This window comes from Ixodes scapularis, unplaced genomic scaffold, assembly GCF_016920785.2.
Source record: "Ixodes scapularis isolate PalLabHiFi unplaced genomic scaffold, ASM1692078v2 PGA_scaffold12__126_contigs__length_90152505, whole genome shotgun sequence".
Classification (NCBI taxonomy): Eukaryota; Metazoa; Arthropoda; class Arachnida; order Ixodida; family Ixodidae; genus Ixodes; species Ixodes scapularis.
In genome coordinates, this window is record NW_024609838.1 from 32988929 (window position 1) to 33015430 (window position 26502).

A 26502-nucleotide genomic window follows, 5' to 3' on the forward strand; every position below is an offset into this window, starting at 1 on the left:
CGAATTATATGTATTTTATACTCTGACCTTCTTGTTTAAAATCAAGATATTGAACGAGGCTTCTTTGACATGTTTTATGTCACGAGAACAAGAAGCGAAACACGGAATAATTAAAAGTAAGCTTCTTTACGTGTTAGAATATCCCATATTTTATTAATAAAGGACATCACGCATTTTTTGTTCGACAAAGGCAACCACGAGGCTTGCTGTCATAGATTTGGACGTTAATACTTGTGGAGATTTTACAGCGGTGTTTTTAACGCTACAAGCAAACATCTTTGTAAAACACTAGTACCTCTAGCCAAGGTTCCGTGTGTATAAAGAGCATGGATGTCCCATTTTCCACCCACATTTGTCATATAAGTGAGAAAACTGGAACTACAGTAGTAAAATTATGTCGTTTGAAAGTATTCTCATGGTTAAATTTTAAAGCGACGGCCTACTGTGTTCATGCACCAAGAAGTCACTTATAGCATCCTAAATAATCATCTAAGTCTCAAACGTGTACGTAGCTGAAAGCCGAGGGTGCACACGATTAAATCGACACGATTGCTATAAGAATTGATTCTCATTTTTGTTAAAACCACGAACTATGCTAAAACTAGTAGCAGCCGCATCTTATATCAGACAGCAATGCTTTCGTTTCGAAGCCGACAGATATACAAAGTCACCCATCATTCTTATTTGCCAGTGCCTATGCCTATTCCGTCTGAAATTAAGATTCCATCCCGACTCGCAGTAGCTACAATATTCACAAGCTGGCATGCATTTCTACACACAAAAATGACAAAGTGTCAACGTTCTTTTTCACACGGTTACCTACAGAGACTAAAATACGCACGATTGAAGTCACATGTGCTGCAATCACTATCAACTTAAGAAGGGCCAAGCGTGAGGCGTCCGGAACGTCCTGTTATCGCTACTTAATGAGGTTGCAACATTTTCCGACCAAAGAACACCGGAGAACAAATCACGAATAAATAAGCCTGAACATGCAAAGTCACGCCCTGAATTTATTAAGCTATCAACGACTATAGCCCTATTTCATATTCTACTTTCAGTTAAACTTAATAATCTTGTACATTCCTTTCTAGAACCATTACGTTTCCCGCTTGCAACAATGTGCCAATGACCTACCTTGAGCGACAATAGACATGGAGATATCGTCCCGATCTCGACGCTCGTCTTAAACTGAATGTGGTGTTGGGCATCCTTGTTTTCGATTCGGTTTTCACCTTGGAATACGTACAGGAACGTGTGCTGGGGCTTTAACGAAGATGGAACTGCAAGAAGAAAATAGAGGATATTTTTAAAGATAATTCCACAGAAAAAAAAAAAAGATTGCTCGCTTTTATTAATTTATAACCAAAAGGATGAGTCCCGAGCGCCCTGTCATCAATCGGTGGCCAAATAGATTGTGGCATTGGGCAAGAAGAACGCCGGAGGACGCATCACGAGCTAAGCAATAATACCATAACTAATGTAGACCACGCGACTAAGTAATGTAGACCATCATCGTAACCACACATCATAAGTAATGTAGACCATCATCGTAACCACGCATCATTAGTAATGTAGGTCATCATCGTAATCTAGATCATGCGTGACTTATGATGTTCACGCTAGAACCTAGCATCAGTAATATTTCGAGTGAACTTCCGAAGCGTGGGCGTTGGAACGCAGCAATCCAAGAGTTAATTAGAGGGGTTCGCTACTGCTCCTTACGAATTTGGAACTGAACAAGATCATATAAATTCAGATTTTCAAAATTTTTAGACTTCCACGCGTTAAAGAACCTAAATATAAGACGTTTTTGGTAAAAAGAAAGAAAGAAAGAATGAAGTAGAGTAATAGGAGAGAACACATTCAACCTGATCAGTAATTTCACAGGTGTTGAATCAAAAGCGAAAATTCAGAGGGAATGCAGGTGCTAATTTCGAGAGCGTTGGTTGGTGACTCCTGCAGGACCTACCTCTAATATAGGCATTTTCTAATGGATTGATTAGTAGCGGCAGTATTTGTAATAAGATATACGTTGAGCGGGCTATGTAATTTTTGTTCTATTCGTTGTTCACGTGAATACTGAATCGGGAATAACACTCGGATCTATTTATTTATTTATTTATTTATTTATTTACCCACAAAATAAAAGGTCACAAAGAGGAGCGAACACACGAAAAAATTGCAATTAAGCAACTACGAGGTGCTATCATTGTAGGAGTTCGTTGACGTCACTAATTGCAGCAATTAAAGCGGAAAGGTGACTCTAGTCATGTGATGTTCGAGGTAAAAATAAGACACGATATTAATAAAGCTGATTAATGCGGATTCTTGGGCGAGTTGGTACTGAAACTCTTAGAACATGATAGCGCTTCAAGACAGGGACGAGAGAAAGAACGAGACAACACAATGCGCTATCGCATGTGTCGTCTCGTTCTTACTCTCGTCCCTGTCTTAAAGCGCTATCGTGCTCTCCAAGTTAAGATATTAATAAATTAAAGGTTCTAAAGGGTGTGAACTTACACCGACATTCCTCGGATATACTTGCAAGCGGCACTGGACCTGTAAAAAAACATGAAATAATGTTGTGTAAAATAGTGCGTATTTAGACAAGATGCACAAAATCAACCGAATAGCTTCCCTACGTTAACCATGTTCAATTAACACCTAAACTTTTTGCTCGCTTTCGTGAGCTTATGTTTGCTGGTGTGAATGGTTGTGCGTGTTGGTGTCTACATTACGATAACAAAAGTAAAACATGGAAGACAAACAGACGACACAGGCTCTTTTGTTGCAAGTCGAAAGCCTGTGTCGTCCGTTTGTCTTCCATGTCGTTCTTTCGCTGTGGTAATGATGTTTGCTTCTTTGCACCCTTTATTGTTAGAAATTTTATACGCTAGAGTTGTGTCAATTTAGTAGAAACGCCGATAGGTGTCGATTTTTTTTTATTTGGTGTAATAAATAGGGGTGTCGCGAACCGGCCGAGGTTCGAGTTCGACCAGGTTCGACTTTTTCGAACTTTTAGTGGAAAATTCGACGAACTTTGTATTGAGGTTCGACTAATGTGCGCATGCGCGACAGGCTGGCCAGTTGGCTTCGGATTGGATGGTGATGGCTAGGGGAGGAACTAAGGGCAGCGCTGATTGGTTATTTTAGTTAATACAGTACAACGAATTAAATTATTAACTTCTTCAGTTATTTGAATCAGTTTCTTTTAATTGTAGCTGTTCGCAAAATTAAAATAATCCTTTGCATAAAAAAAAATTCTCCAAACCTAGACATGCTTGTATTAAGGTTTGGCCACACTGTCCACAAAGTCGAACCGGTCGAATCTGGTGGAAAAGTTCGAAGGTCGAACCCCGAAAGTTCGACCTAAAAATCCGGTTCGACAAAAGCTCACGACACCCCTAGTAATAAACGGCGGATTATTGTGCTAAATCCAGGTGAAAAATAAATCCCCAGAAACCGGAAGCATCTGCAGTTTTTGAAAAACACAGGACATTGGACAACAGACGTAATCGTTTTGAAAAAAAGCATAGCCCATACAATCTAGAGTTTTCGTTCAAGCGAGATTAGGTTAAAAAATAGCAATAAACTACACTAATATACAGTTGTAATTTCTTTACAACGCATTTTTAATCGAGATAATTGCATCTAGAAATGACGCCCACGGATTGAGTTTCTTGCACATTTTATTTCTGAGGATGTTTAATGTGATAGTCATCTTTTTTTTTTTTTTTTTTCTAAGGGTAATCTTATCTCGGGTAGAAAAACTTGTTTTTGCATAAGCTTTCATATTCTGTTCAGATGCCAACTTCCAGCCGAGAGAGAGATACGAGGCATCTTCTCCGCAGTTTCTTACGCATTTTAAACAGCCAAGACACGGATTTCAAAATGATGTACTCCAATTTCAGAAGACAAAAAAAAAAAAGGAAAATAAAAAAAAAAACAAAAAAAAACAAGCCAAGTCGGTTTGCATTTCAACCAAAACATGATAATGGAACGTCGACTCGCGCTGGTTGTCTCGGAGCGTGAAAGGGGAGAAACGAGGAACTACCAGAATTCACGCCGGAAACACGTGATTTCTAGAAAACGGGAGATGTCTTCGCGCCTCGTGATGTCCCTCTCGAGCTCAGACGCCTTTGTTCGTATCTAAAATTGGGGTCGCTGCCCTTTTTTGTTCGTCTGTTTAGTTCAGATAGCCGAACCGCGTAATCTGAAAAAACTTTAGCTGAAGGCTGAATCTTCGAAGTTTGTAGAGACACTTGAGGTAACGTGATAAAAAAGGTTGTTAGATAAATAAGAGAGATCCCAGGGACAGTCTAAAACAACATTTAAATATCTTTCAAGAGTCCTCTCTAGGCGTATATGCAAAAGGTTTATCTAACACTTCGTGAATGTTGGTTCTTCGGTAACTAGACGGTAAACTCTCTGACGGCTACAGATGTATTGGCGAAACTTCTCAAAACACTCTGGCCGACGATATGAGCGCAAACAAAGGAACTAAATTTAGAGCTGTATACTTTTTTTAAAGTAAACCTTTGATGATATATCACTGCTGTCCAAAGAGTGCAGAACAGAGCGCACAAAAAGGCCATAAACACGCGTCTGGTGCCGCTGAGACGATGCTGGAACCCTTCCAGAGGAAACGCGTACGTTCAAGTTCGTATTAGGAACGAATGTACATTTCCTTACATAATGCAGACCAAAATCGATCATGCAAGCATCGTTTTCTTTGAAATTATCTGAGTCATATGAGAAGTACAGCATGAAAGCGAGCCATTCCTTCTGAGCCGCTCCATGAAATCAAAGGTCGCCAAAGACATAGGTTCGTCTGCTTCTTGCAAAGGGGTTGCGATGATGTCAGAACGCGGAACTTATTGACTGATACAAACAAAAAAAAAATACTGGTTAGACTTTAAGTCATCTGGCGTTGAGGTCTAACCACTATCCTTTAAATCAAAGCCAATCAGAGCGCGGCTTCGTTCTGACGTCACCGCCACTCCTGAGCAAGAAGCAGACGACTTGCTCTGCTCATAGCGAATGGTCAACTCCTGTCCTCTTATTCGGAATTCCAGTAGAGAACACAATTAAGACGCTTAGAAGAACTTTGGGCGAGATCAACCGTATCCACTCAACACGCACGGAACGTTCTATCCTATCCCAGGTGAAAATTCAAAGTGGTTCCACTTTGAAGTGGTTTATTGAACAGGGACCACTTTGGAGTGGTCCCTGTTAGTGCCAGTGTACTTTTTGACTAGTCGCACTGCTCATACATCATGCAAAATACTAGCAAAACAAAAACAAAAGTTCGCTAGAAACATAACGACAGAACTATCTCGCGACATGTCTCAGACATGTTTGCTTCGTACATACGTATGTTTCGAGCATGTCTGCCGACAGTTTTAGGGTGACCAGTGTGACAGGACTGTCATACAAGACAGACACACGCCTCGGACAGTAGGGTGTTTTAGGAAACCGTTTTTGTACGCCCAATACGGTACGATGTGCACTCCGGTACGAACTGCTCATGCGCTAGCGCAGAAGACTTGCACATGCGCAGTTTGTACAGGAGGGCCCTTTGCACCATATCGGATTTGCTAAAAGCAGTTCCCTAAAACTGTCCAGTGTCTGGAGAGTGTCTTTTGAATCACGTATGAGAAGTGTGATCGTGGCCTAAGATGGCAAGCCTTCGGGAAAAAGGTCGGCGCAATAACGCTATGAAAACTTAGTTGACTCTAATCTGCGGAGATATCTGGTCACTGATATATAGGTATAGACGTTATCGACGTTGAAAGGAGCGCAGACTTGTCTCAGTTGCGTGAGCTCGACGGCCGTTAGAACCGTAATCGGTGAGTCATGTTGACTTCCACACACACAGCCAAAAACGGCGGGGTGATGATCGCAGTCGGACGACATAAGATCGCGGGACGCGTCGTCAAGTCTGACGTAACTGCAAATGCAAAGCGAGGAATTTCGAAATCTTGAAAGGTCTGTCACGGCGGCCGGATCGCATCCGGATGCCACCGCCAGACTCGACCGCCTGAACCGCCCCGGACCGGACGTGTACGATCTGAAAGTGGTTGGAAATATCATAGCAGATAACGAAGCCTTCGCGGTGTTTTTGGTCGCTCAATCTGTGTGCAACTTTGCTGTTGCATACATTGGTATTATGCAACACCGAGAAGTTATCTCACTTAACACCGACGACCAGTTCGCGCTTTCCACGTTTCCCTCGTTTCCTCCTCTCCCCCCTTCTACCCTGTCCCCCACTACCTGATTCCTCCTCCCCCATGATGAGGAGAATATTTTGCCGTGTAGAATCTCCAGCCTCGTGGATGTCTCATTTTAAGGGACACACACCGGACCTTCGCGTCTTCATATCAGACCAGCGGCTATAGGATGTTCTAGAGTTACTGGATAAGCTACGCCTAGAGTATCGGCGGCACTTTTCCCAATTTTCTTCTGGGCGCCAACATTTCTGTGCTTAGGGCAGAGCGGATGCAACGTGTGGCCGTTACGATTAAAAAATTTGACTTCTTGAGATTTAGACACTGTGCCAGAAAGCTCATGCAATATTGTTTAGCTTTGTCGCAAACGTATGTTTCAAGTTTCTGGGTACTTTAAAGCGTTCACTGTGATTTCAGGTGAAGCTTCAGATAACTCACAGTTGTGATATTAGGCACCAAGGTGGCTGAAATGTCGTTACTCTGAAGCGTAGCTTTTTTTTGTGTCTCTAGCGCGTTGTTTCTCTTGATTATTGTCTTTCTGTTTTTTTTTGTTTCTTTTTTTTCTCCTTGTTTAGCCGATCAATTCGTCAACTTCTTTCTTGAATTTCTTGAACGTCCATCAGTCGATTCCGTCGCAGAGAACAGAGACTAAAGAACACATTATATAATGTATGCAAGTAACGAGACCGATAGACATCTTTGCAGGGGAGGCATCCCCATTCAGCCCCCGTCTTTTCCTTTCAAAACAAAACAAAGAGAGAGAGAGAGAGAGAGAGAGAAATAGCGAGAAAGAGGGGGGAGTGGGATAGAGAGATATCAAGGCAACTCTTCGAGCTCTTTGGCATCATAACGACCCCATTACCTTATAAAATAATAAGTGAGTATCGGCCGCCTTATGTGAGTAGAGTCATTTAAGAGCTCATCGTTCCCTTAGATGTGATGATGTCCGCTGCATGTAAAGCCTTTCATCTAATTTTGGTCTTTTGTTGCTGGACGGTGACAACTAAGGGTAATACATGTCGCTAGCGAGACGTTATTGGCACGAATGACAACAGTGTCTGTTAAATTTCTGTCTGCCGTACCGTAATCACTGCGAAAGGTGCTCCGCCACCCAGTTCCCCAGGAAGAAATGACGCCACTACGCTTCGGTGCGAACACTCCATTCTTTTGACGTCACGAAAAAAAAAAAAAAAAGAAGCGTCCTTCATCGCCATTTTATTTGAACAGGAAACGTTCTTTGGCTAGTTGCTCCGGATCACATGGAGCCGTCGCCTGTGACGCCACATGACTTCAATTTCCATGCTAGATTTAGTGGGAAAGTTGATGTCACATGAGCCCAACACCTATTCAGTTTCCCGTTAATTTTAGCGGGGAAAATGACGTCACACGACTTCGTGTCACGTGACCTATCCACGAATCCAGTTATTCCCGCTACGTTTAGCAGAAAATCTGAGGCCGCGTGACATGACGTCACGTGACCAATACTCAAATTCAGCTGCCCCGCTCGGTTTAGCGTAAAACTTGGCCTAACGCGTCCTACATGTAAATTCAGTTTACCCGCTAAATCTAGCGAGAAAATTGTCACGTGATCGACCGCAGCCCGTCCTTCCCCGTACTCAGAGTACACAGGGAGGGCGGGGCCGACGAGGAAAGTCAATGGGGCGGAAAGGAGTGGAGGAACACCTCGAGGAGAAATGCCTGGAGGTTACTAGCGCTAAACCAAGAACGTCTCACGTGGCAACAAAATTGCAAAACAATTTGCCGTGTAATTTTTTTTTTTTTTTTTTTTTTTTTTCAAGCTCGGAGTTTACAAAAGGAAAACTCTTCTCAACGCATTGGGTCTTGTTTCTTATTTTTGTTTCTGCAGGCTTATATAGAAACTGAGAGAGGAGGTGTGGAGAGCTTGCGGTGACTTGGGAGCCCCGAGCTCTGTGATTGGAAGGATCAGTGGGTAGACGCAAAGGCCACTGACAACGCAGGGCATAGCTTACTATGTTCCTGTTTCTCGCTTGATGATTCATTCCTTGGTGTCCTCCTTACCAGCTAATTACAGAAGACCATAGGCTACGGAGCGAGAAGACTCCGGGGACTCGCCACACCCGACTTTTCTCGAGTTATCAGTGCCTATAGAGCATTTCTGTCTACCCTCTAATCCTACCAATCACAGATCGGCACTCTGATGTCCCCCCGCCCGCTCGCATCTCCTCACCTCCTTCGGTTTCCCACCGCATAACCTCTAACCGAAATGTTTTGAAAGGCCCTTTTTTCTTTCGACGCGATAGCGTTAAGGAGCTCGTGTCGAAGCGCACGCATCGGTGGCGTGCGCTAAAATCCAGGATTGGTCGATAAGGTCATACCGTCACAGACGCACATCACTTCGCGCGAGAATTTCAAGCAACCCACAACGCTCACGTGAAACGCGACGTCACACGTGGAATGAAAGTGAATAAAAACTCATGACACGTAATGCGAGTTGAAGGTCGCCGCATGTCTCAAATAATTTCACTTTATAAAGTAATTAATTTGCTCTAAAGAAAAATCCGAAGAATTTTGGGCAGGATTCGAACCCACGACCCTTCGGTTGCGAACCAGACTCGCTACGAACTAAGCCACGCCCAAGGCCACTTCTTTTCTTCAGTACAAAACAAATGTACATAGAAACGCTAAATGAACACATTTTTGTGAGAAAGGTTCGATTTTAAATCATAGTAAAACTAGTCTGAATAAAGGCTTAAATCATGTTTAAATCACCATCATTTTTTTGTGAGAACTGAAGTTGATGATTTTAGAGAAAAATAAAAACTAAAGCCTATAAATAAGCACAAAGAAATATTTGTCAGAAGTGGGATTCGAACCAAAGCCCGGAAGACCGGCCGCTTGCACGGCTTCGGAACGAGAGGGATTTTATGTTTATACGTTTCGGTATCGCGTTCCACCCTTAAAGGCGAAGCTTAAGCGTCCTCCAAGCTGCTTTTTTTTTTTTTTTAGTCTCATGCACTTATTTAACGTGCCCCATGTCCGGCGTGTAAGTACTCCCGATTGACTCCAAGAAGCAGACATAGGCGCGATATCCGTTCGGCGGCGTACATCAGAGCAGCGCGGAGATCAATCTGACCTTGCGGCCACACGTCTCGTAAGAAGGACGTTGCTCAAACGTGTCGCATCACAAAGTCAAATGACTCGCCGGTCGCGCGTCAATAGAGCGTCTGGTTGCTCCCAAGAAAGGTTTCCAGTGAAGCCGGTTTGAATCACGTTTGTTGTCGTCCCCCGAGCGTATACGTGCGTGAAATGCCCCCCCCCCCCTCCCCCATCCCGCGATTAGTTTAATTGGAAGCCTTTAACGGTGATTGGCTGCTGACCTCTGCGCAGAATGACGCGGCACATTTGGTGTAAAAAGGACGCCGCACGTCAGCGGGGCTGTACCATTTTGCCGTGAGCAGGCAATAGGACTTGGTTAAGCGAGATTAAGCCACAGATCAAATGCTTCCGTGTTACCTAACTTAAAAAAAAAAAAGTTTGATAATTTTTTAGGGTGTCATTTTCCAACCGTTGTGAGTCATGACATCAGCCGTATTCACCAGGCGTGAACAGCCAACACCTCCCAGATAACAAGGCCGTAGTGCCGAATGAGATGACGTCGTCAGCGAAGGCCAACGCTAGTCACAGATTGGACGCGACGTTGAGTCAACGTTCAGCTCAAACTTGACTCGAAGTCTAGCGATGACGCAGCACTCGTTTCCAATCTGTGTGGCGCAAGTCTGTGTGGCGTTTCCAATCTGGTGACGCAAAAACGTCAGTACTACGGCCTTGTCTTCTGGGCGGTGATGGAAGAGCGCCTATTGAGTCCCCGATTAACTACGTCACCTTCTTCAGCTGTCATGTGACCAACAGTTGGCAAACACGTCAGAGATTTCAATGATCATGGAACCAACTGTAATCAACTGCGTCAACTATTTCAGTGTGAAAAAAGATTATGTAAACGAAGTTTACCATTTGAGTCCCTTATTTAATTGGTAATATGAAAAGTTGATGGTAGGTTACCTAGTTCATAAACAATATGGCTAACCCTTCTTGCAAATAGGCTTTGGGTAACGATCACCACATGACCAGCGGAGTAATAAAAGAAACGTCTGGTGTATTCTGGTGTATTTCCCTATTTTGCTGTGTTTCCTAAGGTTTAAACTTTGATCATATACCTACTAAAATGTAAATATATCTGCTTCGAATATATGGCACCGTACTTGGAAATAAGGGCCCTTGAAGACTTACTGTATATATACAAATATATTTCTAAACATTCCTTTTTATTTCTTCTCCCTGCCCCAAAACCCAATTAACTTTTCGCTATCTGGCTTATGGAACTGGACATTTTATTGAGTTTTGTCAAAATATTAGGTTTTCCAAAATGATTCCTTTGTCTGCAATCTAGATTTCAGATTTCCAGAAACAATTCCAGTTATATTTCCAATTTCATAATCCAGACAGCAAAAAGTTTTATTGGGTTTTTCGGTAGGGCTGTCATCCCTATCTCGAAACTATTTTGTACTCTTTATCGGGCTCATTTCATAAAACTAGCATCAACCGCAAAAAAAAAAAAAAAAAAAAAAAACGTTTCGAAATTAATTTTTGTATTAAATCGTAATAATACAACAAAATCTAAAATACAACTTCTATTTGACCACCTTCACAATTCTTTTGACCCGGAACTTTAGAACAAATTTGAATTATAGCTTCAATCGTATCGAAAACTGCCAAGATGCAAAAATTTCAAATTGCAGTTTATATTTTAGTAATGAGGTTATGAACCAGGTAGTCAATTGTTTCCTTCGTGTATTTTTTAATATAGAGAACGCCCTATTTTTATGAGCTGTATGCGTAACTCATTGTATATTTCATCTCAAAGGTCAACGCCAACTTTGCCATACTGTAAACGAAATATAAATATATTTCATTACGAAAACTGTCTCCTCGAGCATTATATTTCGTGACTGTCTGCCTTGTTGGCACCGCATAAACAAAAACAAATAGCGTCAAAAGGTTCGTGGTTGCAAATGATGTGTCATCAAGGAACATTTAGAGGTAAATGCAATAGATGAACCGAGATTAAATAGCGCATAATTTGGCTGTACGATTGTGATTCTTTTTTTTTTTTATCAAGAACGTAACTTGGCAGTACCACGATACTGAAATAATGTAATTAAAAAAGTGAAAGCCGTTTACAACTCCCTGTAACGCCGAATTAGAGCGCAGCTCTTGAGGAGGAGGAGGGAAAGGTACTGAGGGGGTCATGTGACCTGGGGGGGGGGGGGGTTACGTGACATCCCCCCCCCCCCCCTGCCCCGAGGTCACCGAAGGTACCCGAGGCCCTCCCGAAGGAACCCGAGGTCCTCGAGGAGGGGGGGGGGGGGGGAGAGAGAGAGAGGCTCGCGGTTACGCCGAAGTTGCTCAAGCCGGAAACGGGCGCCTAAGAGCTGCGCTCTAAAATCAGGTGTTCCATGAATTCATCTGTGTTTTTGAAAATCCACGTATTATTAGCAGTTCGTACACAATGGCGTAAATAACGCACCCAACTCAATTTCGTTTTATTATTTTCGCACCACAGAAAGCTTTGATTTGCCCCTTTGGAGTGACAATGTTGGTTTTGTAAAAAAACATCCCGGAAATATTATCGCGATGCCATCAGGTAAATAACCATGTCCCTCGGGAAAAAGTTTTCTTACGATTGTTACCATATGCGTCGGTCGTGGGCAGTTAAAAAAAAAAAAAAACCCCTGCGTAGCTGTTACTCTTGAAGTCCCTTAATGTAGAGCGACAATCAACTTGCGTAATTTCTTTTTTTAGACGAAGGAGAAAAGTATGGCGTTTTCAAGTTGATTCGTGCCGCTCACTTTCCGAGATATATGCTTCTTCTGTGATTGATCGACGCGTAGACCCTTTAATCAAAAGATTTGCCTAGATAAGCATCTGAGAGCCAAAGCAATGCCGCGGCGGCACGCTGAAGTGGGCGTATCAGTGGCTACTGCGACGCGATTTATGGTACCGCTTGAACGATCACTGAGTAGTTATCGATTTCAAAGAGTGCCGCCGCCCCACTTCACACGATCCCGGGTGCGCTTCTGTGAAAGTGAACCGCGCCGCACGTTTATTCTCAACGAGTAAGAGCTTTCGAGCTTCAAATCTTTCCGATAAGGTCGTTTCTTATTTGTTCCTTTTTTTATGTGATGATGTTTGCTATGCTGTGCATTTCATATATGTAGATGAGCCACTTGTTCACGGTATTGGCCTCGAAGCTGTCAGCATTCCTGCTGCCTGTGAGCCGAAGGTTGATTGAGAGATATGATCTGCTCAGCTCGAAGGCAAATGTAGGGGATTTGCTGAATTGTCAGAGATAGTCATTATCTCATACTAAACGTCTCTCATAATATCATTAATTGACAAGCTTATATGGCACTACACTAAAGCGCCTAAATAAAGTTCGCGTTAAGACCTATCCATACATAATGGTTACCGATGAATCACAGTATAATTTTTTTTCACAAACATTTGTTTAGTGAACGCCAGTAACAAAAATCAAAGACAAAAAAGACGATACGTATGACATCAATTTACAAATTTTAATTATATCTCATTAGACAATTTACTTCTCAATAATTTATGCCAAAGCAAATGTCAAACAACGTGTTCAAAATATTAGATATCATAAATTGTTCAAGTGCACATTGAACTTTTTTTGCCTGGCGTTCGGTTGTTGGAGTAGATTTCAAGTTCTGTTCTTTGCGTATAGATTACGGATTCACAAAACCAAGACAGTAAAAAAAGGTTCACGTAAAGCGTGTCAGTATGCTATACATTTCTGCGAGCTACAACATATCTAAAAAAAAAAAAAAAGGTGCTTGAGTCTACGCACTCTCCTCTCGCGCGCACTGTGCCCTGTCGTATCACGCCAATAGCCTTCGCTTCATTGCCAAGGGATGTTTTCCCAAGTACAGTTGCGCCAATGAACGGGCAAAGTGGCTGTCACTGCAGCAACGACGATAAATCGGGTCGTTCATGGCCGAAGTCGTCCACTTCGCAAGCGGGGGTCAAGTCGGGGGATCGCTTCCTCCGTACTCTGCACCGAGTGATTCGACAAACACGGGCGCAATACTCGTCAAACAAAGTTTGGGGCCAAGGTTTGCTGAGCGCGCCGATTGGTCTCTCCCGACGATGAATCATGCCCGCGCTTTTTTCGCCCAAGTTCGATTGGCGCACCCCACGAACCTTCGGTACCACCTTAGATCTGTTTGTCGAGTCCAGAGCTCCAAGATGCAACAACTTTTGCTGCAGAAGCTTATACGATTGTACGGGTTTTAAAAGAGTGCGCAGCAACAAACTGATACCGCGAGGGCATGATGGCGTCTTCCCAATAATTTTGTTGCTACACCGCCTCGTTCATTCTATAAAATCTGCACCGCCACGCATCAGCAGGTTATCGCTGCTTCAAGTGAAGAGTTGCCTTTTATCAGAAAATTTATCGACTTCAGTCACATTTGTAATTTTTTATTTTTCTCCTGCGTGTTGGTTATCGTTATTTATAAAAGAAAGTAGTCCAACTTATATAGAGTCACTGAATATGTATAGAGTACCGCGTTTCATAGCGTTCTCATCAACCGGAGCATCAAGTTGATACACCTCTCTAATTGGCTGACATTAAATACATAGATTGACCGGTTCGTGAATTTAGCTCACCACTGTGAATTTCGGTCGCTCGGAAGATGAAAGGCATGTTGGTTTTAAAGCATGAAATCCTTTTTAACTCTAGCCCCTTCCCCTTTCCCAAAATGCTGTCCGTCCGTCCGTCCATTTTCTCGCTAAATTTAGCGGGGAAATTGATCTAACGAGCCCTACACCCGAATTCAGTTTTCCCGCTAAATTTTACGGAAAGTTTGACGTCACGTGACCTGACGTCATGGGGCCCACACACCAATTCAGTTTCCCTGCTAAATTTAGCGGAAACATTTACATCACATGACCTGTTCATCAATTCAGCTTCCCCGCTAAATTTGGCGGGGAAATCGATGTCACGTAACCTGACGTCACGTAAACTATACACCGAAGAAGTTTCCTCGCTAAATTTAGCGGGGAAATTGACGTCACGTGACCCGACGCCGCCTGACCTTTACTATATATCGATGCCACGTGACCTGTACTATACAAGGCTGTATGTAGTCTTTTAACAAATTAAAACGATCACTTCTTGAATATTGTATCTGATACGTTTTAGGACTTCGAAGGTAAAGTTCGCTGCCAATTTTGACTATGCTCCGTTTAGCCTTACGACGAGCGACAGCGGACACTACTAGCCATCGGAGCTTGTTCAATGTCGGGTCACGTGATTCTTGGGACAGGCGCAGTGATGCGCGAAGCGCTTATTCACGCGGTACGTCCGCAGCGCTGGATCGGCCGGAACGACGGAACGACTCGTAGTGTTAGATGAGGTCTATTGTACACTGAAACGGAGTACTGGGAATTCCTTTGTCAAGTAAACTGTAATGATGTCCGCGGTCCGTTTGCCCGCCAGATGTCAGCTCTGTCCTCAAGTACGAATTCGTGCGCAGGGTTGCCATTTTGAAGCCATCGTAAAGCGCTGGGACGTGGTTATGAAACAAAGCCTGGAAGCTTCGGCACTCGGGAAGTGTTTAGTTGCACCATTTCAACCTACAGACTGAACTCTTGCAAGAGTTCAGTTTATGCGTTGCACAAGTTCGTCTGCTACTTTTGCAGGGCTTGTGGTGACGTCAGAACGCCGAGCTCCGATTCGCTGCGATTGAAGGGTAGCGGGTAGATCTCGAGGCAGCCTGCCTTGATGTCTACCCACTATCCTTCAATCACAGCCAATCAGACCTCGGCGTTCTGATGTCACCACAACCCGTGCGAAAGAAGCAGACGAACTTGCGCTGTGATATGTTCAGTATTTTTTTAGAAATTAATTAACTTGATCATGACACTCCTCTATGCGGCCGATTTAAAGCTATAGCCTAGTTGTCTATGCTCCGGAGTCTTTTTTTTTATTTTTTTTTTTTTTAGATGTACTAAGTTTTGCGGAGAAAAAGAAACGTGATTTTGTCACAACAAAAGAAAAACTATACACGTCACTGAGCGCTTAGTCTCCGCTCAAATGTAGCGCGAGCAGTTGAGATCAGATGCCAAAGTTTTGGAGGTTTCCGCCTGTCTGATTCTGAAAATACCATCGATTTTCGAGAATTTTTCAACGAGAAAATGTCTGCCAACGAAACGCCTCCGAATGCGTAGATATGAACGGCGTGTACTACCGGGTACCGAATCACTTTATCTTTTTGGAGATAGCTTAAACCTTTTAAATTGAAAAAGCGGTAAGTTCTGAAACTTTGGCATCTGGTCGGAGGCTAAGCGTGCGGCATTACGTATTGTTAATTTTTTCTTTCTGTCAGAATTTTTTTTCTTTCGTCTGCAACTTGTGGTTCTGTGTCTTGACTTAACGGTTCCCACAAGCTTTCGTCCAATAGACCCTTTCAGGAACTCAGTCTGGCCACTCCGATCCCTATCATCATCTGAAAAATGGCATATGTGCTATTCTAATGGCGGTCTTCTGTTTACTGATGAAGGAAAAAGGTGCAGATGCTTCTAAGCAGATGATTCGAGGCCTATGTATTCTAGAAGTTAGCGCGACGTGAAGCAGGAATTGGATGGAAGATCTGCGTAAGCGTTGATTTCTAACTCGGGCCCAATCAATCTGGTAGTGCGCGCACTCGGCTTCAAAGCCCCTTGATGTATCGAACTTTATCCAGGCGTCTATGTGGGTTGGCACTACGTTCTGGCTGGTTGCATCTTTTTTGCCATTGACACTGAAAGAGATTAAAAAAAAAAAATTGTACAGTGTAGCGCACATTCTCGTTTACCGTCGATTTGCGAAGGTGACGGTGCCCCATAAAACACTGCACACCACAGGTTCATGGCCGCCATTAGTATACGGTAAAAGTTAAACTGCCATTTGAGTCACCAGATGGCACTGAATTCCGAAAGGGTCTATTAAGACGCCAGAAAAAGTTACGCCCTCGCGCCAGTACCTTCGACATCGTGGTATGCCAAGCATGAAACGAAGCAATAGACACTCCACTTCCGGAGTTTCCTCCAAGATGATGAAGCGTTGTGGGAGGGACGAACACGTGGTCATTACAAGGTGATGTAATGCCTTACACCAGGACGCGTGCAAACAAAGCTCACTGCGGATCTGCGGTGTCGCATCTGTACCTTCGAAAGGACTGTACTCAATTAGTGTATTGTTAATTTTTTTTTCGAGTAGTTTTAGATCAACGCCCCACATGAAACCCCTCGGTCATACGGGGCCATTTGTAAGAAAAAAGCTTAGTGTGCGCACAGGCGCAAATAACTGGTAAAACTGCACAATTGCCGGACATTGTGGGAGCTATATATCATAATCGCTGTCAACTTAAGAAACTCCAGGTGTGGCCACGCCCTTTATTTCTTAAGCTCTCACTCAGAATATAGAAAGTAGCACGAAAGATGGCAAGGAAGTCTTCGTCGAATGTACTATGGAAGGTACACATAAAAAAGTCATCAGCCCTTCTGAAACTCCGGACTTCCACGCTGTATCGTGCATTTTATCCTCCTTGACCGTAGAGCTGGCGAGACAAATTCCGGTAGGTTCGAAGCAATTTAGCGGTCTGTCGGTGCCTTGCTTGCGCCATGGAGGAATGCTCAAAAGACGAAACACAAATAGAAAAAAAAAAGTATTTTTGACAATGCACCGGGACTTGAAGTGCACGGCACGTGTCAGTTGAGTCTCTATCGGTAAGAAGATTGTGCGATGCCGAGGACCCTTGTCGCTTCGACAAGATTCGGCGTCTGCAGAACGCTACGAGAGGGTGAACATATTGACGTTGTGCAGATTCATCAAATATAGTGTCTGGCCGTTGTCTAGTCGCGCTGCCATTTTTTAGCGCGAGCTTCAAAATTGTTAATGGGCTCCTAGGTTGAATGAGTAGTCTGTAAAGAGCTGTGATATCGGACAAGTCGGTGCTTAATGACATACGCTCTTTTCCTCACTACAGTCCACGGACTATGCATCTAAAAGTATAAAATTTCCGCGGTGTGAACTATCTACAGGAGCGACCTATACAATGATTTTTTTTTTTCAAATCATTCCTTATGATCAGTCGCGACATATTTTGTGGATGACAGAGTATGTTAATGATGATTTATGTATGAATCAACCTTCTTTTTGGGCTAATAAAACAAGCATTTGTTAAGGTGTGTTATGTTTAAAAATGTTTTATGTGCTGACTATAGGCTCCAGATGCGTACTTAATGATCTACACGTCGCGGCTCGAAGAATAGTACTCCTCTTAGGTGATCCTTCATTCCTCATTGCGCTGTTGCGAGCTTATGGAGTTGTGTCACTTAGCCTGTCACCAATATTTACAATGCGTCAAAATTCCAAAATCACTGTGCACTCAGTCTGTGCTAAGGCGAGACTATCGTAAAATAAAATATATCCTGATTGCAACTATTCTTTGACGAGTCTTTAATTTTCATCCTTACCCTCCAAATAAAATGTGGGTACCACGGTTTCTCTTCGCTCCGTGCTACGTTCCCGACCTTTTCTGGACATTCGTGTAGGCCATTTCTTTGCAAAATTTCAGATTTCCTAACCAAGCTTTCTATTTTTTTAATCAATATCTTGCGACCTCCTTTCTTTTTTTAACCAGACTATTTAATCACAGATCACGGCGATCCGAACGCAAAGACTGTGCATCCTACCTTCTACGCGGCGCTAAAAAGTGAAAGCCTTCACACGACCAGAATTCCATTCACACACAGCCATAAAGGAAAACAAAAAGACGCGAAGCGGTACCACATTCGAAGCTATGGTCACTTACCTGCCCAGCAGGTGACCAGTGCAGCGAGGAGCGTGAGGAGCCTGATCAGCATAGCGCTCCAAAGATCCACTGAGCCGTAACAGCAGGCTCCCAGACACTTATCCGCATCCGCTATCTCCAGCCAAGGTCTCAAGTCCAAGAGCTGCGCACAGATGTCGCTCCGGGCGCGAACGTCTTCTTACGTAAGCCTTGTTCTCTCAGGCGGAGCGAGACGCCGAGCGTCGAGAGTAGATGATGGGGCCTTCCCTCTTCTCTCGCTGTGGCTTCTCCTCGACCGTCTTGTGCGTCAAGTGAAGCGAACTGATCAATCTGGGGTGCCGGCTTCCGGTTGCAGACCCGCTGTTCAACCCTGGTTAGTCAAAGCGCCCTTATCGACTGTTGTGGTCTCGGGAGTTAAAGCAACAACTTATCTCTGTCTACGGCCTCGTGGACCTGTGACGTGTTTTGTCACTTGAGCCTACTCCCCTCGTCGTCCGCGAATTTTGTTTTCTTTTTACGTTGAGTCTCGTGCGTACATGGAAAGGAAGGATCCTAATTGGTCACTTCAAAACGCGAGTGTTACCCAACAGTCCTCTGAAGAGAGATAGTGTGTGTCATCGCATAAAGATCATGAAAGATATGATGGCCAAGTGCTAAAGTGGGAGTGAAACATAGCATATCATTAACATATAGTGACATGAAATTACCATAGCTCGATGTCAAATTGCAATGATGAATTCATGTTATCATCGGCTAATGCTAAAGGCACATCAGTTCTGGGTTCCATCCACACATTAATAACAAAGCGATACAAGAGCTTAAAAAAAAAAAGATCAGTGTCTGATGTTGGTGGCAGATCGATCTGCAACAACTATGAGTCTGACGATTTTTCAATTTTTAGGGGCGAAGCTCGTTAGGGTCTAGCCTTGTCCGTCCGTCCGTCCGGTCGGCGTCCGTGCTCACATAAAGAAGAAAAGAATGTTTGCGCAGTCGACAGGATTCGAACCTGTCCTGGGAGGCCCCAATGGATTTCTAGACGACTGCGAGACGAGTAGGGGGCTCTGAGATGTGGTAGCAACTCAAGAGCTGGTGTTTCTGTCATGAATGAAACGTTGCATGTAGCCGCTCAACGCCTATACATGAGAAGGCGCTGCGGTCAAATGAGTATATAATCGCGTTAAACTTTGCATGCATTGGCTCAACGTTTAAAGACGAGAAGGCGCTGCGGTCAAATGCTCAAATACGTATATAACCGCGTTCCATACCACACATTCTCTTTCTGACATGGAGCGTTGACTTAAGCGGTGGAGATGCGTTCCCACGGCTTCTAGCGGATCCAAGCTGATCCGCTAGAAGAACCACTGGCTCTGCATTTCACCGACCATAAAGCAGTAATAATGAAGTCGAAACGCAACCCGGAACTCAGCACTACCTATGAGCAATAAAAAAAATCAGCACCATCAGCACTACCTATGAACAATAAAATCAGTATTATCAGCACCCCCAGAGCTTCGCCCCAATCAACATCATTCACCACGTGGAGATGCGGTCTTTTTCTTTTTATCAACAGTATGCATATATGACTCACGAAATGAAACATACTCGTGCTTTAAAATCTTTTCTTACTGATTCCATCAGCTAAGACATGAAAGACATGTGGTATAGAATCTCCCAGATGTTAACACATTACTCCATTTAAGCCGTCAGGGACCATGGCTCCCTTCCGTTCGTCGACACTCCCTGTGAGAGGCTGGAACGAACCGGTTCTGCAGATTACTATCATCATCGACGTCGATCTGTGAGTGTTTCGAAGCTATCTAAAACAGGGACTACGCTTGTTGTTTGCCATTATCGTATATGCCTCGTGCCTCCTCAGAAGCCCTCTTATGTTGCCGGGGCTCTCTGACAACCCCCTCCGGTCTTCGGGATCGGATCTCCCAGCCGAACGATAAAAAACATTTACGCTCCTCCTAGGCCCTCTTGAATATTTGATGAAGGTGTTTCTGAAAGCATTTATCTGCCAAAAGATGACATGCGAAACTGCTTGGTGGTCTGGCAGCACTGTGCACGCGGCCATCTTAGTAGCGTCAAGTACCTTGAGTTTCGGTTTCTCAACATTTCCAAGGCATGCATGGAGGCTCTGCCACGATGTGCGATTCGGAAACTTTATTGCTTTCTGACTTCCGATCTCACAACGTGGGCAAAGGACCATGACCATCATGCCTTTCACCTCTGAGGACACTTTTAATTATTTTTCCGATGTGAATACGCTTGAAGTCGTACTGTTTAGCGGTAGACTACTCCACGCCAATACATGTGGCAGAGGTTTAGGGTTTTTGCAGTTATTACTGGCGAAAGCTTTTTTTTTTTTTTGTGGAAAAATTTGTGTTTATTTTTTTTTTTTTTTTTTTTTTTTAAGGAAACTTGGTCCTGGGCAATATTTTTTAGGCGTTGCAAAGAGCTCGAATTGGTTTCAGATAGCATCGACCTCAAGTACAGTTCACGGCGGTTGCGCTATTAATAAAGATTTCTTCAACCCTGGCAGAATAGCAGCATTGACTTTCTCAAAATTACTTCCCGAGCTTCTTTGCACCAAACAAAATTTTTACCTAGGCTGCGACAAAAAAAAAAAAAAAAAGGAAATTGTGAAATGAAGTTGGTACCGCCCATCCGCAACGTAAGCTTTCGCTTTCGCAGACATCGAAGTTTTAGCCACTGCGATGAACCTAAGTCGAACGCCAAGTTCCATGTAATCGAACGTAACGCTCGACAAAAAGAAATGAAAAGAGGAAAATCGTTTTTGTAAGTGCTGAGCAGACAGACACGTCACCTGTGTGTGTTGTGTTTTCTATACTACATCACCGCGCTTTAAAAAATCAGGAATATCACATAAAAAAACCCTCCTGTTTAGTTTTCGAGGTGTTTTACAAACCTCGTTTACCGACGTCAGATCGAGTGTATAGAAATCGCTGCCAAGCAATGAGATTGACGAGAGTAATCCCTGGAGAAGGGGAACAAGGGGGACAAAGGACAAACATAAATCTCCAAACACAGCTAGGTGACTGGTGAGCGACCGAAAAAATCCGCCTGGTCCGGGTATCGAACCCGGGACCTCTCCATTACACGTGGAGCGCTCCACCAACTGAGCTAACCAGGGGTTAGACGTCAGTAGAGCAAACGGGTTTTATCAGCTGCCACCAGTCGAACACCAACAAGGGTGAAGCTTGCAATTGAAGCTTGCAGCTGATAAAACCCGTTTGCTCTACTGACGTCTAACCCCTGGTGAGCTCAGTTGGTGGAGCGCTCCACGTGTAATGGAGAGGTCCCGGGTTCGATACCCGGACCAGGCGGATTTTTTCGGTCGCTCACCAGTCACCTAGCTGTGTTTGGAGATTTATGTTTGTCCTTTGTCCCCCCTGTTCCCCTTCTCCAGGGATTACTCTCGTCATTCTTGTCCAGCTCGCTTGCACCTTTGCATTTAATTGCATTATAATTATAAACTTAAATTGCAAGCTTCACCCTTGTTGGTGTTCGACTGGTGGCAGCTGATAAAACCCGTTTGCTCTACTGACGTCTAACCCCTGGTTAGCTCAGTTTGTGGAGCGCTCCACGTGTAATGGAGAGGTCCCGGGTTCGATACCCGGACCAGGCGGATTTTTTCGGTCGCTCACCAGTCAACTAGCTGTGTTTGGAGATTTATGTTTGTCCTTTGTCCCCCTTGTTCCCCTTCTCCAGGGATTACTCTCGTCATTCTTGTCCAGCTCGCTTGCACCTTTGCATTTAATTGCATTATAATTATAAGCAATGAGATTGTTTTCCGTCTTTCCAAAGTGTTTAATTTTTTTATATATATATATAACATTAGAATGAGGGCTTTGTGGTACTTCTGCTTTTGTTGTTCACTGTTAGCCACACGCATCTTCAATTATTTCTGGTGGCGTAGATTATTAAAATTGTCGTCTTTTTGCCTCGCTTAACAGCCACGGTCTCGTCTGCATACACTGAGCGGCTTGCGCATTCAGAAAAACGCAGGCCGGCACCCACAACGTGCATAAAAAAAGAAAAAAAGTTGAGAAACAAATTTGGTACAACTTGGTGAAAAGATTAGGGCCCAGTTCAATAGTTGTAAATGGCTTCACGCCGCGCGATAACGTCCGCATGTCTCTTCGCGTTGTCACCGATTGTTTTTGTCAAAAGCTGCGTCTCAAGTAACGAATAAAAATAAGAAAAAATTGTGAACACTCTTCACGTTTGCTTTTACGTCACGCACAAATTGAAGGTTTATCGCTGCATCCGCAGCGAAACGCAGCAACGCGTTGGCAACGCACCTCTCGCACGAGGCGCGGTCGCTTGTTTACACGGGGTCTTTGCCGGTCGGGTCACTGGTTTCTTTTTCTCGTCGCTGCCAAAATGGCGGTCGGAGTTCTCGGAGCTCTACTAGATAACCCTCTACATTTCGCATATGCTCTAATAGGCAATATGCGAAATGTAGACCCTGAAAAGCACAAGTTGTGCTTTTGGGAGTACTTGAGGCGCGTTTCGGAGAGTGCTAACACCACACATCTTGACCATTTCGAGATTGCTGTTTTTTCAAAACTTAATAAATTAAATCTAATTTGCTTTAAGACTGATTAGAACAAAATATTGCCTCTTTCTCGAGTCGGTCTTCACACTTGTTTGTCTATAAACGGTACCTCTGAAGCCGACAACTAAAGGAAGGACACAAAAAAAAAGAGTTGAAAAGGAAACATTACCTGACCATGTTGCTACGAGCGTGAAATAAATACTAGATGCACGATGTAATTTTTCAGTCGTTGGAATGCCGACTCACTTAATGACATCCCAGCTCCCCATATGACTCTAGTATTTAAGTACTACCCGCACCGAACCAGTACTTGAACTTTGTTAATATAAAAAAAGAGATCTGAGAATTGCGCTCTTTTAACCCTTCTAGATATTTATTTTGGATTCTGAATTATAATTTTTTTTTTTCAAACTCATTTGAGATGCCAGTGCAACAGAGGCGCAAGTGTGTGACCAAAGTTTGGAAGATGTATTTAATAATTTTCACTCGAGCGAACTTACCCTCCCGAAAAGATAACATCTGAGATCCGAAAACTTGCTGGAATTATAGCTGATCATAAGTTTTGACAACAGCAGCTGCTGTGGCGCGGAAGTTGAATGAATAATCAAGGTTCTTCGTTGTTTTTGTTTCGAATATGACGTAGTGCGGCTTATGGCAGCTGATGTGAGTCTGATTCAGCGAAGATTAAAGTTGAACAATCTTTACAAACATTGTGCAAGTTGAATATTTTGTGCGCGAGAGGATTTGTGGGAAGAGTTTTTGTGTCAATGTCTTGCTTCATGTTACTTCCACAACATCCACTTGGTGACTGCAAGAACACTGTGCTCATAACGAAACCCGAGAACAAGTGAAACCCTAAAATTTACGAATTAAATTGCTTAAGATAACAGCGTGAATGGTAACCAAGAGTACCAAAGACCATGAGTGACCAAATTTTGGAAAAGAACGATGAGCTCCATCAAAGCTCTCGGGAGGCAACATGTGGCAAGTGGGTCCAACTGTTTCGGGCCCCCTTACAGAAAAAAAAAAAAAAAAAAAACATTCTGATGGTCATGAAACACGTCAACATTCACATGTAGCTGCGCACATGCGCAGCAATAACTGATATTTACCATTTATAACAGACGCTTCTCTACATTACCATGGTCACAAAAAAGGTGATTGCATTTTTAGATAACACAGAGTCATGTCACCAAGCTTAAGAAGACAGCATCTTGTCAGGCTTGCTGACATGCGTCTAAATCGAGCGAAAAAAGAGCGCGGCGATAAAGGTCGGCAAGGCTATTCCAGATCTTCCTAAGCAGACGTGTTTTTCCAGGAAATACAAAAGGGCATGGCAAGGGAATTTGAGTCCCTGCACAGTGCACGCCCCTGGACGACGACGCTCTCTTGTTGATGGTTGGCCACTCGACTCCTTCGTCGCTGTTGGCCGCAGAGAGGACGAGAAAGCCGTATCTTATCCAGCTGCTTGCAGGCGGCGTGTTCGCCGCCGCACAAGCCGTTTTCCACGACACCGCATGCCGGACGCTTGAGCGTCCAAGACGCTTCTCAAGTGTCCCTCAAGAGGCCCCCGCGAGAAGTCTTCCGCGATAAACCGACGATGACCGACCTCCGCCCGTGACCGGGGTGGCTGGACGGAACTGAAGGTCAACCATGTTGAGGTCCTCCTGTTTCTCGCCACACGGCGCTCCACTGGTTCCTCGGCCTGAATTGTTGTCTGTATAGACACGGCCTCTAGGCTTCGCCGTCACGCTGCCAGCGTGTGTAGATCGTCTGATAGTCAAGCTGTCAGGGGGTTTCTAAGGCGTGCCCAGAGTTGTCAGATTGGCGTCCAAACAAATCATTTTTCATGCACAATGGACAGACTAGCTTCTGAAGTGTGGCATGTTGCAAATATGCATCCCCCTTCGCGCATTAGAGCCACTATAGTTTGTTGTAGCATAGCATCTGTAGAAGAGGCTCCGCCCACAAAAAGTAAAGCTCCACCCACAAAGAAGATGGCTGACGTTCCACACTCTTAGAAAAGTTTACAGTCTGTCTTTTGTATGATGTACGAGCAGTGTGACCCTGGCTTCATATTCAACTTTATAACTTGTGCGTAGTACTGGAATATCCAAGGATGCGAGCGCACGTTAATTGAAAAAGCTTAATTTCACCGAACTATATTTGGGGAATGTACTTCATACTCGAGAGCTGTACCTCCCTCGGAAAGTACCTGAAAAAAACTTTTTTTTTTATATTTAAATACACGTACATACTCAGAGAATCTACTTCAAGTAAAGTACGACTTTTCTAAACCTACTTGATGTAGTACTCTAAGTACAATGTACTTCAAGTATACTTCCCAACACTGGTTCATTTCCAAACTTCGTCCCATTCTGTTATGGCAGAATGGCGCGGCTTTATTGCGTAAAGCATTTATATCCGAGAATTTGCGGGCGGATCTACTCCTGCAGGTCTCACGTTGCAAGTTGCGACGGAGTAAGTGATACGTTTTCGGGGGCCGCAATAAAAACAAACAACTTGGAACTAAATCCAGCTCCAAGTGTGGCTCGGGTGCAAGGAGAGATATCAAAGACGCGTGGCGGTGTCAACTTTTGCTCGGCGATTTTTCAGAGTGCGCCTGCCTCAACCTTCCTTTATCAGCTCTAATATTGAGCGTCCGGCTATAAAATAAAGCCGGAAGCAGTCTTGTGCCGTCCTCATTACAAGTTATAAAATTACTCGTAATCGCTTACTTTTTAAAGTAATTTTGTAACCATTTGGTTACTTTCATAGGAAAGCATAATCAGGAGATACTTTTAAACTTGGCTATTTTTCTTTCCCTTTTTGATGGCGCCCTTTATTTCTACAAGTTTACTACTAAGGAATCCTCGAACCTAGTTCAAATATTGTGTATCAAGGGGATGAGTAGTTCATAATCCGGTGATCCAATCTAATAATGGTTAGTACAAATGAAAATGTTTTCAAACTGGCAAGAAAAGAAATCTGTCGTTTTTGAAAATTTGAAGGAATCGAAAAAGTAACCGTCACTTCTTTCGATTAACGGCCAACTCCTTTTCATCTCAAGTAATCAAGTAATCTAATTGAATACTTCGTAACTCCACCTAATCTTGTACACGTCACTCGAAAAAAAATAAAAAGCAATCGATAACAATCACAATTACTCTCACTTAAGGCACAAAACGCGGCATTGATTTTGTGTTTGTTGCCCCTTTCTTGAGCAGCAGTGCGCGAGACTTTGTGGCTCGGCTCAACTATAGTCAATGGCAGAGTGAGAACGGCAGGCGGTCTCTTTCTGATGTCCGACATCGTTGCCTTCCATCGTGCTTTGGCTGCGTGTGCACGCTCGATGCTCACGAAACGCCCAACTGTTACCCAAGGCAAGAAGAAGGATCTTTCCTGCCATTCTCATCAATGACAGTAGTTGAACCCCGACAGTTCTATGTTTGGAGACACGGTCGACAAGCTGGAGATTTCTCGGTTTATATCACGTTGGCGGGCGTGCAGGGACGCTCGGGATGTTTCCTCCCCACGATACGCTCAAAATACTTTACTAGGGGGAATACCATCCCACTCCCCGATATTACAATGGCCTCGGCGCGGACAGGTTTGGCGCCATTCGAATGGCTAGATGACCAACAGCCTTGGGAATTTTCGCATTGAGTTTTTCTCTACCTACTGCCGCAGGCCGTTCGGTCGATGCAAGTGTTTGCTCAATACGGGTCGTACGTTGTTCCCTAAACATTTTAGAGCAAATAAGATGTTTTTTCCTGGCGTGGCGAGACCT

The 26502-nt window shown here is 43.8% G+C and overlaps 1 protein-coding gene and 1 long non-coding RNA gene across 2 annotated transcripts in view; one reads left to right on the forward strand and one right to left on the reverse strand.

The window, feature by feature from the left end:
- The window catches only part of LOC8028815, an 89138-nt gene extending 70733 nt beyond the window's left edge, over window positions 1-18405 (reverse strand). Inside the window, exons 1-3 of the mRNA XM_040214155.3 lie at window positions 18149-18405; window positions 2524-2562; window positions 1138-1283 (exon numbers count right to left, since the gene is read on the reverse strand). Coding sequence (XP_040070089.2) covers window positions 1138-1283; window positions 2524-2562; window positions 18149-18200 — 237 coding nt within the window. The 5' untranslated portion in view covers window positions 18201-18405. The remainder of the gene's footprint in view (window positions 1-1137; window positions 1284-2523; window positions 2563-18148) is intronic.
- Window positions 18406-18419: 14 nt separating this feature from the next.
- Window positions 18420-23377, forward strand: LOC115330625. The gene is made up of 3 exons (XR_003920320.4): window positions 18420-18500; window positions 19828-19925; window positions 23134-23377. It is a non-coding gene; the product is annotated as an uncharacterized LOC115330625 (long non-coding RNA).
- Window positions 23378-26502: the final 3125 nt, after the last annotated feature.